A 13279-nucleotide genomic window follows, 5' to 3' on the forward strand; every position below is an offset into this window, starting at 1 on the left:
ACTCTACACTGGTGTAGACACAGGTCAGCCCAATTTTAGCAGGCTGAATGAGACCCTATGATCCTGCTAGTTCAGGTAAACTTGTGCAGATTTGACCATGTCTTCATTAGGGAAACAAGGTGTTTTATTAATGGGTGAGTTAATGTGTCAAAATCCTAGGGAAACAAGGTAGTCCTAGGTGTTAGCTGGTCCAAGTTAACTCTGGGATTTCTCTATACCAATTAATAAGTGTTAAAACTGCAACTACCTTGAATTGAAAGCAGGATTTTAACACATCTGCTAATGTGTTTAAAACACGCTTTTTTCCTTGTCTTGACGTGCTCTGAGAGAGGAGGGACTGTGACACAGCTAGGCTTCCCTGCAAGCTCCTGTGCTCTGGAGCTACTGCGTTGAGGCTGGCAGCAGGAGCTCCTGCCATGAGGAGGCGCTTCCTGGGACCTGCTGCCAGGGGGGATTGGCCTGGTGGCTGTGGCTGGGTCTCGCTTCTTACAACGGTTCAGAAATAAGTGATGCGTCCAGCTGGCATCACCTGCCCTCCAAGCACTGGCAGGAGGCAGGAAAGCGGACCAGAGATCTCCATCCCTAGGCCAGCTGGGAAGGCTCGCTATTGACTGACCTGGTGGAGCTTAGCTAAGGGCCACAATGTCCAGCCGGGGCCTGGAGGGGAGAGGACATGCCAATACATTTTCCATCCCAATGGGGCAGCTGAGTTCTCCACTCCAGCCCCAGTGGGGGCCTTGCTTTTCTTCCCCACCAGCTTTAAGCAGCCCTGTTTCAGATTGGCCTTTTTATGTTTGATATAAAGAATAGTTGTTGGCCAATTCCATCTTTTCATCACTGCTCTCCAGGCCTGAATCCAAGCGGCTTGTCAGATGCTCATTAACTCCCCCTTTGGCTCTTTCCAGTGTGTCTCCTAAGCGCATTGTGCCAAGAACTAGCGCTTCTTTCTCTTTACAGGGCTCCCTTTCTCTGCTCCATCAGGGAGACAAATTACTTTCCAAAAGGGATCGCCAGGGATGGTTTAATGAGAATTTCTTTGGGGCTGGCCGTGGAAATCAATGTAGTTAACATTCGGTGGACTTAATTGGACTTTTCTCTTCTGCCTCCTTCAAAAAAACTCTGGAGCTATCCTGTTAATCTCTCATTTGTAATCAATTGTGTTGACTAAACAAAAGTCTAGGTCGTCCTTTCTTCCTGTCCCAGACAATCCTTTGTTGCCTCCCAATGCCTCATTCTTGAGTGCTGCTGGTCGTGTAGATGGGCTCGATTGTTGACAGTTCATTATTGCGCTTTTGTCCATTTAATCTCCCTCGCTGTGTTTTGCATGTGCATGCCTTAATGAGCTCCGCTGGCAATTAACATGTTTCTAGCAGCAAACCGGTTGCTCAGACATTTGGAGAGCGGAGTGCAGGGAAAAGGGCAACGCATCTGCCTTTGGGTTGGTCGCTTCCCAGTGCATCTCTCCAGCCCGCTGGCCTCCCCCTGCTGATCCACACACCTGCCCCCCCTTCTCATCTTCTGGGGGGGCAGGTGTTAGGCTGGAATTAGCACGTGGGGGATAGCACCCCCTCTCCTCAGCAGCCAGGCAAATGGAGCACACGGGGGGGGGGGAATGCTGGCTACTTTAGTGTCACTTTACATAGAAGTACCTCTAACCCCCCTCCCCAAAAAAATAAAGTACCGGGCCTGCTCAAGCTGTTGTGTTCATGGCTGAGTGTTTGTATTATTATTATGATTTGAGGCTTGCTGGCAAGAGTGCTGAAGTGTGAGCAGTCATGGACAGCAGCAACATCTTGCGGGGGGGGGGGGGGAGATAATTGGAGTCTCGTGTGTGTGTGTGAACATACCCCGCCCCCCGGACTAGCGGGTGGCCGAGGGGGGGGCGGTATGCCCCGGTCAATGTCAGACTTGCCTTCCGGCCAGCCCCGGCCCTTGGCGAAGATCAGGCTCCGCACCCCGCTGGTCCCGAGCCCCAGGAGGCGTGTGAAGAACTGGCTTTAGCGGGGAGCAAGCGGGCGCTGCAGATGCCGCTAATAGAGATAATCCCCCCCCCCCCCGCAGTCCCTTTAAACTCCTCCTAAATCGATCAGGACTCGACCTTGCTCCCCGCAGCCGGCGGGCCTGGGGCCGCTCACTTCAGTGGGAATCCGGATCTCGCCCCTTAACATTCCTTCTGAGGGAATGAAAGTCACTCCGAAGCGGCCTGTTTACACGCGCGGCTCTCCCACCGCTGCTCGGCGGGGCCAGGCCGGGCCGGAGGCGGAGAGCTCGCGTGGCCGGGCAGGGGCCGCCGGCTGCAGGCGCCGCGGTTCCACCCCGCTGTGCGACGTCCCCTCCCCAGGGGTAACCGGGACAGCGGCGGGCGTTCAAAGCAGGCAGCAGCCTTTCAAATCGTGGCGTGTGATGCGAGAGAGAACCACGAGAGTAACACCTCCGGGAAAGGCGTCTGCAGCCCCCCCCCCGCCCCCAGGTGCAGGCAGGTAGCTGCTCTGATACCTGTTGATTCACACACACCCCCACCCCCCCCGGACAGGGGACCAGGGTGGCTGATTGAGCCGGGAGACGCATCACAGGAAGGCAGTAGGGGCAATGCGGGGCACTGGCAGAGCAGCCCCCTGCCCCATTCTTCTTGGACCTCGTGGGCAAGCAGGCTGCGTTCCTACGCTGCCAGTCCCCTAGGAGCCAGGCGCTTCCCATCCCCGGGGCTGGGGGCGATACTGCAGAAAGGAGCAATTACGATGCTCATTTTGGCTTTAGGGGCCTCGCAAATTACTAGTGCGGACGCGTGTTCTTGTGTCACCACCACCTGGTTTTGACCCACCCGCCGCCAGGCCCTGCAGCCCGCTCGGCCTCGCCTCTCTGGGGGGCAAAGGCAGCCGGCTGCCCCTCTTGTCCGCTCCTGCAGAGGGCAGGGCCTGGTTTCTGTTCTGCAAAACGAGTCACCCATTTCAGACAAAAAGAAAAGGAGGACTTGTGGCACCTTAGAGACGAACCAATTTATTTGAGCATAAGCTTTCGTGAGCTACAGCTCACTTCATCGGACGCATACTGTGGAAAATACATAAGGCGTTTTTATACACACAAACCATGAAAAAATGGGTGTTTATCACTACAAAAGGTTTTCTCTCCCCCCACCCCACTCTCCTGCTGGTAATAGCTTATGTAAAGTGATCACTCTCCTTCCAATGTGTATGATAATCAAGGTGGGCCATTTCCAGCACAAATCCAGGTTTTCTCCCCCCGGCCCAAACCCACTCTCCTGTTGGTAATAGCTTATCTAAAGTGATCACTCTCCTTACAATGGCTGGAAATGGCCCACCTTGATTATCAGACACATTGTAAAGAGAGTGACATTGTAAGGAGAGTGATCACTTTAGATAAGCTATTACCAACAGGAGAGTGGGTTTGTGCTGGAAATGGCCCACCTTGATTATCATACACATTGGAAGGAGAGCCATCACTTTAGATAAGTTTCAGAGTAGCCGCCCTGTTAGTCTGTATTCGCAAAAAGAAAAGGAGGACTTGTGGCACCTTAGAGACTAACCAATTTATTTGAGCATAAGCTTTCCTGAGTGAGCTGTAGCTCAGGGACACCAGCCGGAGCGGGGCAGTGGAAAAGACCCCAGCTGGGAATCCGCTGTCCCAGAGGTGAGCAATGCACCCCGGTGCTGCCCTGAAGCCCTCCGCCTGGCACAGGTCCCCGTCCCCCCCCCGGGCTGACTTGGAAGGGGGGAACTTTTGCTGACGTTCAATCAAACACCGCTCCCAGCACGTGTCTCCAGTGGCTCTGAGTCCGGGCGGCCCAACGCTTCACCAGAGCCTCGGGCTCAAGCGAATGGCCCTAGAGGCCCTAAAATGTTCCCCGCGGTGGGGTGAAGGGACCCGCTCGCAGGCTCAGCACCTCCTCTAGGGAGCAGGAATCCCTGCAGCTGGGGGGGGGGGGTGTTAAGATGTAGAGACATTTTTCTGAGCGGGATTTTGTAACTGAAAATGAATATGAATCCTGCAGCCACTTCTAAGGCAGAGCGACCTGAGAAGGCAGCACCGGCGAAACCCCCTGGCCTGGCCCCCTGCATAGCCCCCGTTGGAAGATGCTTGTGACCTTAAAATCGGTGAACTTTGTCGCGTTCCCACAATAAAAACAACAATGGCAAGCCCCCTTGGAAATCTGATCACGCGCCCCCCCGGGCCCCTCTGGAGCAAGCGGGGCGGTATGCAGGGGGCTCCTCGCCTGCCCGCATTTAGCCACTCAATTAAGGCGGGGGGCGGGGGGTGAACCTCCGCTAAAGCGGTCCCCAGCCATTTGGTGCCCTGCTGGCTCGCGTGTTCATTGGCGAGCTTGGATTGAGCGGCACGCACAGGCCCGGCCGGCTGAGTTTCCCTTCCCCGCTAGAATAATATTGTTCCTCCCGACGTGGGCAGAATAGACACTTGCATATTAAGAGTCTGGGAGGAGGGAAGGGGGAGAGGGGAAGGGAACAGTTAGTGTAATCCAAGGGCTTGATTATCCATATTCTGATCAAAAAGGGGTTGCTGGGCCCTGCTGGGAGTGATTAGATTAATGTAATGCGGTTTGAAGGGTCTGTGTTTTCTCTCTTAATTTGGGTCATTACTCAGAAAGCAAGCGTGAGATCAGTTCATCAGCATTCAGGGCAAAGATAGCCATTCAGGAAATGGGCTTAAATGCGCCTTAATGGAGGGACCAAAAGGTGACATTCTGGAAAGCCACGATTGTCTTCCATCTTCAGGCCGAAACCCTCCTGCCAGTCGCGCAGAGAACCCGCGGCGTCTGCGCTCCGGCGTGCGGACAAACGCCCGGGAGCGCGGGGAAGGGGAGATTTCGAGCCGGCGCTTCGGCCGCGGTGTGTCCGCTTTGCGGCTGTGTTTAATTTCGCTACCTGCCTTCATGTATTTTTAACTTTCTTCCCCGGCCTGTCTCGGCTTCCCAACCCCACAACAAAAACAAACCCGACCCCTTTAAAAAAACAGGGGGAAGGGGACCGAGCCGTTTCCCACGCAATATTGGGTGGAAAGTCGTTACACGGGCCGGAGCGGCCGGTCGCACTTCCAGGGGCTGCGGCGGGCGGTTCGCACCGCGGCGGCCCCGGGAGAGGGGATGGCAAAGCTTAGCTTTCCGACACAGTCCTGTCCCTGCGGGTACGCGGCCCCCCTCTCTGAAGAGGGGAAGGGGGGGACTAGCCCGGGGAAGAAGCAATTAAGCAAACAGGTGATTTCCTCCCATCTCGAGCCACTGAGCGCGGTGAGATCAGGTTCGGGCCCTTTCTCGGCTCGTTTACTATTTCTTGCAGCTCTTAAAGGCTCCTTCGCATCTCGCGTTTTATTTCTCACTCCCCGGCTTCTGCTACTAGCAAACCGTGGTCACCTTCCCCCCCGCCCCCCCAGGCCCCTTGCCTAAAGTGCCAGAATCGAACCAAAACGCGAGCCGCGCAGCCATTTCCACAGCAGAACGAAATCCGAGTTGACACTGAATCCACTCCGCACCGCTCGGGTGGGTTCCCTTCCTGGAATTTTTTTTTAAACGATTCAAGTATCTGTAGAAGCTTTTGTAAAAGGCGAAAAAAGACTCCGAATTGACTTTTTATTATCCCATATATATATATATGTATATTCCTTATTCGATTGTACATTAGAATTTAATTTTACAGACATATATAAAGACCGCTCTGCCGGCACATATTGTACAGGTGGGCCCTTGGGAGAAGTTAGGTGAAAACAAACCCCTCTTCCCCCTTCCACTCAAGACAACCAAATCCCAGGAGCCGAGTGGCAAAGGAGTTTTAAATAAGTTTCCTCTTATATACAAATGCGACTCGGAATCCAGGGGGCTAGGCGCCTGCCAGGCTGGTTTTTAAAGCAAGCGGCGGGTCGGGAGAGAGAGCGCGGGGCTCTGGGAACCAGGCTGAAATCTCTGCGGGGCGAAAGGAGCTTTTAGCTTTGCAAACTCCTGGGCAGCTCTTTCGTCGGGGTCGCGCTGTCGTGGAGCTTGCGGACGTGCTTCTTTAAATCAAAGTTTCTGCAAAAGCCTTTGCCGCAGGTGCCGCACGTGAAGGGTTTCTTGTCGTTGTGGGTGTGCATGTGGAAAGTCAAGTTGTAGACCTGGTGGAAGGCTTTGTTGCAGATGGTGCATTTGTACTGCTTCTCCCCGCTGTGGGTCAGTTTGTGATTCTTGTAGTTTCCTGCGAGCGGGAGAAGGGGGGAAAGGGGAAATGCGGTTACTCGCGGGGTGCCCAAGGGCTGGGGCTCCACCGCTCCGCCCCGCTGCATGAAAGGCTCGCGCCGCAAGACTTCATTAGGAGGCGTCCTGCAAGGGGGAGTCAAGGAGGTGTCAAACTCCCTTTGCATCAAAGCCGAGCAGCGTACAACTGACACGGTACGGAATTAGAGGCCGGGTCAGTGTCCTGACCCAGGGCAAACGGAGGAACCTGGAGAAGGGCCCCCGAAATGGCACCTCATTTAAAAAAAAAAAAGAAAAGAAAAAAGAAAAAAACGCATTTAGTGAAGACCGTCAGGAATTCGCCGGGCCGCGGCCCGCCTCGCAGGGAAAATCCCTGGAAGAGAAAGGCTCTTCCGAAACTTGTCTGCACCGGGGATGGTTCCTTCTGTTACACTCCACCCGCGAGAGGGAGACCCAAACGCAGAGCGAACAGATGAAATACGTGTGTGAACTGCCCGGCTTGGTGGCTGCCTTCCGGGGCAACCTCGAGCTCCGCTTTAAGCCTCGATTGGCCACGCGGGACACTGCTGGGGTCCCCCTTTCAATAACCCCTTTGTCCCCCCCAGCGGAGCGCCTCCGTGTCTTGCTATATACGACTGAGCCCGCCCCGAACGTTGTGGGCAGCTGGGCGTTATTCTGCTGGGTCCAGCGGGGAGACTTCGTTTCCCCAAATCATTTCTTCCCGCTTAGATCGAGCGGACAAGGATTTGAAGCGGTACACAGGTTAGGAAAACGAGCCTCTCCGTTCTCCCGCATTGCTTTGCCTGGCTGGAACCTCGGGCTTTAAATTAAAAACAAAAAAACCCGAGGCGATGGATGTTTTTAAAATACCTTTTTGGTGAAACCCCTTTCCACAAAATTCACACACGAAAGGTTTGTAGCCGGCGTGGATCCTAATGTGCGTGTTTAGCGTGGAGCTCCTGTTGAAAGCTTTGCCGCATTGGTTACATTTGTGAGGTTTTTCCTGGGGAAAGACAAGGAGAAGAAATACATGCAGAAACGTGTGGAAATCGTGCCCTCCTTCCCGTTCAGAGTCCCAGCCCTGCGAGGCCCCTGGCTGGGCCAGGGGGACCCTCGCTCGGTCACCAAGTCTGTAAAATAATAAAAACATAAAACAACAACAACTTGATTTTGTTGGAAAACGAAAGGCAAGCCCGGCACGTACCTGCGTGTGGATAATTTTGTGTCTGCACAGGGTGCTGGCCTGCCGGAAGCCCTTGCCACAAACTTTGCAGACGAACGGCCGGGCCCCCGTGTGGACCGGCATGTGGCGAGTTAAATTGTAGTGGGCATTGAAGACCTAGGAGGAAACACAAGGGAAGCGTTTCAGGCGAGGGGCGCTGGGGCCCTGTCTCCTCTCCCGGCCCCCCACGGATGCGCCTGGGCTGTGCCCCGGAAGGTGCAACTCCAGGGCCCAGCTTTGCCCTAAAAAACAACCAGGAGGGCGGCCTGGTGAACCCCAGAGCTGGGCTGCCCCGGGACAGGGCCCCCCTTACCTTGCCACACACTTCGCAGGTGAAATTCTTGGGCTTGCCGTCTGCGGAGCTGCTGACTTTGCTGTGGCTTTTCACCCCGTTCCTCTCCCCGGCCAGGGCCGTGTTCTCCTTCATCACCTGGTCCAGCTGGCCGGGGAGCCGCTCCTTGTGGGGGTACTGGGCGCTGGGGAACTTCTCCGGCGCCAGCCCGGCCAGCTTGGCGTTCTCCAGCAGGAAGAGTTTGTGGTGCGCCGAGAGGCCGGCCGCGGGCTGGGCGCCCAGCAGGCTGGAGGGGAAGAGCTGGCCGGGGAGCAGCTCGGAGGGGTGGTACGCGGAGTCCAGGTAGTTGAAGTAGTACACGGAGCCATGGGCGGGCATCCCCGCCGCCTGGCTGATGGCCTGGGGCTTGATGACTCGGCCGGCCGGCAGCAGCGAGTGCCCGAGGCCGAGCTCCGCCTTGCAGCACGCCCCGCAGCTGGCTTTGCACAGCCCGGCCGGGCCCCGCAGGGCGCTGCCCTTCCAGAGCTCGGAGTAGCTGAGCAGCGCCTTGGAGTGCACCTCGTAGGCCAGCGGCTGGACGGGGAGCACGCACGGGAGCGGCGGGCAGAGGCTGAGGCTCTTCTTGCCCGGCTCGGGCTCCAGCCCGCCCGGCCTGGGCTCGAAGGCCGGCTTGGGCTCGGCGCCCTTGGCCATGATCCTTTCGATGGAGAAGGCCAGCGTCTTGGAGGGGTTGGAGGCGCCGCTCCTGCCTTCGTGGCGCGGGCAGGCGGAGGGCATGACCGTCTCCACGGCCGCCGAGCTCGCCATGGCGGGCAGGAGGCGAGCAGCGAGCCCGGCTGGGCGCTCCCGGTCTCAGCTCTGCATTCCAGAAAAGCCAGGAGACAAATCAACTTAATAAGCACCTTGGTCCCCCTCCCCCCCCCCCCTTTTCAAATGACCCTACCCGAGAACAATGGCCCCGGGGCGGGGGGACACCCGCTTAATGCTCATTAACCAGAACACACCAGAGCAACCTCCAGACCAGAGCCCCACCACCCACCCCACCGGTGTCCTGAGCCCCAGCTCGCCGGGCGCTGTTGGAGCAGGGCCCGGGAGGGTCCAGCCCGCGCGGGGATGAATTACCTTTGCCCAGCACCGACGAGACGCGTCCCAGCAGCGCAGAGTGGCCACACGGTCACATTTTGATAGCCAACATCTTCCCGAGCGTCAGCTCGCTGGCTCTGACATTGAAAGCTGACATCACACGAAGTCACTTCAAGCAGAATGACATGGGGAGGCCACGGTGCAGCCTCCCCGAGCCCCAGCGCCGGGCTGGGGTGCAGCGGGCCGCCTCCTTCCCTCCTGCCAGTTTAAGGCACAGAATTTATCCGCCAGCCTTTAAGGCGAAGGGGGGGGGGGGAAGCAAAAGCAACTTGCAAAGCAGAGGAATCGTTTTGCATGTGGCAAATTAGAAGGCAAGTGCGATTCACAAGTCGGGTGGAAAGAAGCGCAGTAGCGAGTGCTCGGGTTAGAAAAGCCACTGGGAGGGAGCGGCAGGACTTTAAAAAAAAAAAAAGGAGGAGGGTTGTTTAAAAAACGCACGCACACACACACACACACCCCACAAGCATGCTCGAGTTATTCTGGCAACCCATCTGCGCTCCGCTCCATTGCAGATCATTAATAAATTGTCACTTCTCTGCGAGCCTCCCCGGCATGTCGAAATTAATAGCCAGCCCATTAATTAGGGCGGTGTATTAATGTTAATTAAACTAAGTTTAATTCTCCTCCCCGTGTAACGCGGCGATTAACCTTAAATACACTGGTCCGGCGTGGCCCGCACATCAGACCGGGCTGGGGCTTTTGCGTCTGAAACGGGGCATCGCCCGCCTGAGAAGGGGTTTTGCAAATTTCCTGCTCTGAGCGGTGCCCCACTGGGATGAAGGACCCTCTGCTTTGGGGCTGGTGACTCGCCCCCTTTTCATCAGCTGAATTTCGTTTAGAAGCCACACCACCTCATTGCAACGGCGGGGCGTCTCTGCTTTGGTTTTGCTTCGCTTTTAACGACAACGATTTGATCGCGAGGGGGGCTTTGCAGACCTCAGCTGTAGGGACTTTGCTGCTTGGCTAACTGAGGGCCCAATTGCCACCTGTTTACGGGGGCCTGGCTGCCAGGGCAGAGCCTCCCCTGCCCTGATTAAGCGCTCGCCCCCTCTTCGGGGCTATTCAGCAGAACCAATTTTCCTCCGCCGCTTCAGAGCAGCTCAGTTCTCTTTCACTTGGCGCCACTATAGCGCGGCGTGGAACCTGGTTTTGTATGTTTCTAAAATAAAGGGAAGGATTATCAGAGGGAGCTTGGGAAGGGGGAGAGATTTAGCCTGGCCAGAGGTAAAGCAAGCCATGAAAAGGCCCCTATATCCCCCCTTCCCCCCCCCCCCAACACGCCTAAGAAAGTTTAGAGGAATTCAGCGTTTTGTGTCCTGCTGACAAAGGCCCCCTTTTCCAGCGGGGCCGTTTGAATTCAGCTGTTTGCAGACAGCCTGTTTCACCTGCGAACCACAACAAGCCCGGGGAACAAAGGCCGCTCAAAGAGCGCTCTGGAGGCTGCAAAGCGGCCGGGGGTGAGACGATCGGGCTGGAGGGCTCGTCCGAACGCAGGGGGCAGGCCAGCTCGCTCCTCGGCCGGCACTGCGCTCCGAGGGGGCTGAAGGGGTCTCTCGGGGGAAGCAGCCCCTCTCCGCTCGGGGAAAAGGGCCCGGCGGGGGGGGGGTAATTTTAGCCCAGCTTCCCTTTCTTGCGAGCCGGCTCTGAGCGGTCAGGTTAGGGGAAGGGAGCGCGCAGAGCCAGGGGAAGGGGGCATTGGCCTGGCCTGAGCTGGATGCTCAGGAAAGTAGATTTAAAATAAAAAAAAAATCCCCGAGCCGGATTCCCTCCCGCCCCCAGTTATTTCTGAAAACAGCTGGGCAGCTAACCCCAGGCCAAGCCAGGCGAAAGGCAGTGCTGATTTTGTGCCAAGGCTGAGCCCTGGCACCGCTGGGCTTGGTGCATCCGTGGTGAACGTAAAAACTATTGCTCGAGTCCCGGCTTCTCTTTCATTACACACTTAAGTCTTGGGTAAAGGGCCTCCAGCTTGGCTCCTGTCGGAAGGGCATCCTCCCTGGAGCCCTACCCCATGGGGGCACATGGCCCTTTCTCACCCCACCTTCTCTCCTCCCGGCTTCATTCGCCATCTTCCCCTGCATCCCAAGGGGCCCGCTACCCACTGCAGAGCGGCCGGAGAGAAAACGTGGGTCAAAACAAGCCCTGGCTAAGGCGCCGCTCTCCCCAAAGCGCGCGGGCTTGAGCCAAGTATTTAATTAGCCTCCGCAAACTTCTCCTCCTCGCCGGCAGATTCCAGGGAGGGGAGGGTTGGGAACTGTTTTACACCTTGCCACTCACACGTTAATTAATCGCCAGCTAACCCTGATTGCAGTTGATTCAAGCTCAGCTCAACAGCTCACCCACACAATACACACTGAGCCGACTTTTATCCAGCTTACTCCGCGCTAACACATCGAGCAATTAACTCCGGTACCAACTAATAGTGCAAACAAATATTTTCTGTAAACGAGACGATTTCAGGCAAGAGAACAGGGGGGCTGGGGAACCGGTGCAAGAAACCGGAGGCACCATTTCCCTGGCACCAAACGGCCTAGTCTTTTGCTCGTTTTCTCTCCTTTTCCCGATTATTGTCTTTCCCTTCTTCACTGGCTTCATTTTTTAAGTTGTAACCCCCTCCCCCCTTCATGGAAAGGGTTTCTTCTGTTCCTCCCGCATGCAGCTCCTGCGGAAGCAAAGCTCCCTCTGCATCGCACTCCCGTGGCTTTTTGCTACCAGGCTAGCTGGCCTTGGAGGTGCTAGAAATGCGCAGATCCGGCCTGTTCCGTCCCCTCTCCCCAGACAGCTGAACCCCCGGCACACAAAAGGCGACCCCAGGCCAACGCACAGAATCGAAGGGGCGTTCAAAGAATTCAGAGCCCAGGATTGCTGCAACCCCCCGAGTGATCCCAGGCGCGGTGCGGGGGGTTTGCTTGGCTGGGGCCTGAGCCCGAGGATTTAGGGGAGGGAAGGGTGACCCTCTGGAGGGATGTGATCGGCACAAGGAATAATCTTTTCTATGGCTGGAGAGACGAACCCCAGGCAGTGCAGAACCAATTCCATACGAGCCTGTTCTCAAGGCAGCTTCTGCTCCGGAGGAAGCGGGTTCTCTCTGCCCGGGACAGCGCACCCCCAGGGGCTCAGGGAATCCGGGGCAGCCCCCTAGGAAGGGCTGGAGGGGCAGCCAAATGCCAGGTTAAGAAGCGGGGTGGCCCAGAGCCGGAGGAACAACTTTGTCCTCCCAGGAGCTGCCATGGTCCCTGCAGGCTGCTGGATCCAGCCGCCTGCCTGCGAGGGCGGGTGGCAGCCCCGGGAGGTAGCTTGTCTTGCCGGGGGACCCCCCTGCGGCCTTTCCCCTCGGGCGAGGGCTGCCGCTGTGGCCTGGTGGGGAGAGGCTGCTTCCAGGGAGCAGATCTGGCCAGAGGGTAACAGGAGCTGGGGGGCGCTTGTGGCCCAGCTCCCGGAGAGGCGTGGGCTGGGCTGGGGGGGCTGAGGGGTCCCCCTCCTGCCTGGCAGCGCTGTCTCCCTCTCTCGGGGCCGACGGTCACTTTGGAGCTGGCTTTGCAAAGGGTCCCCGTTCTCCACTCCGAGCCCGTGCGCTCTCCCCACCCAAGCACGTGGGGGCAAAGAGCTCCCGGGGGGAGCCCCTGGGCCAGGAGGCTCCTGACCCACAAGGAGGCAGAAATAAGAGCCGGGCATGTTCCCCCTGCAGGTGGAGCCTTTTCGCCCCCGGGAGCCCCTCAGTCCGGTCAGAGTCCTTGCCCCCAAACCCCCATCTTGCAAAATCCCTGCGTGGGGAGGAACCAGGGCAGACACGAAGCCCCTCGCCAGCCCCCTGCCCGCCGGGAGACACCAGGAGCGTTGTCAGCGATGCCCCAAAGACGCTCCCACCGTCGCTGCTGCTTTCGGGCCAGAGCTGGGGCTGGCCCCGGCCCCTGGCCCAGGCAGGGTGAGCGCGGGAGCTGGTGGCGGGTCCAGCGGAGTCGCTAGACAAACCGGGGCAGGGAGGGGGATTTTGATCCGTTCACATCAGGGGCCAAAGGCTCAAAGCTCTGGTGACACGTGGTTTTCGCTGCCTCACCCGTGCCCGGGGCGTGGCGCCTGCCCCGGTGGACAACGGTTTTTGCGCAGCAGAAGATCATAACTTTCCCCCGGGGAGGCTCTTGTATCCTGCCCTCCCCCATTAGATCTGGCTTCTCACCCCCCCCCAGCCCCAAGGAAAGCAGCCGAGCCACCAGGAGCTCAAGTCAACCCCTCCCCAGCCCCCCAGCCCAAGCCCTGGCATACCCAGGACGCGCCCAAGGGACACAGAACTTCCCCGACTGCGCTCGGATCCCAGCTAGAACCCAGGGCCGGGGGCTCAGGATCTTAATTGACATGGCAAGTTTCCGCACAGCTGGACGCTGCCTTTATTGATTCCTCTTCTGCCAGGCGGGGAAGGATGGTAACTGTG

At 57.5% G+C, this 13279-nt stretch overlaps 1 protein-coding gene across 1 annotated transcript; it reads right to left on the bottom strand.

Moving 5' to 3' along the window:
• Positions 1-5569: 5569 nt before the first annotated feature.
• On the bottom strand, positions 5570-9725 carry FEZF2 (FEZ family zinc finger 2). Its single transcript, XM_007065947.3, has 5 exons — positions 8833-9725; positions 7732-8568; positions 7401-7535; positions 7067-7199; positions 5570-6197 (listed from the first exon to the last, which is right to left on the bottom strand). The coding sequence occupies exons 2-5, from the start codon at positions 8515-8517 to the stop codon at positions 5950-5952; spliced, it is 1302 nt and encodes a 433-aa protein (XP_007066009.2). The 5' UTR covers positions 8518-8568; positions 8833-9725; the 3' UTR covers positions 5570-5949.
• Positions 9726-13279: the final 3554 nt, after the last annotated feature.

This window comes from Chelonia mydas, chromosome 7, assembly GCF_015237465.2.
Source record: "Chelonia mydas isolate rCheMyd1 chromosome 7, rCheMyd1.pri.v2, whole genome shotgun sequence".
NCBI classification, from domain to species: domain Eukaryota; kingdom Metazoa; phylum Chordata; order Testudines; family Cheloniidae; genus Chelonia; species Chelonia mydas.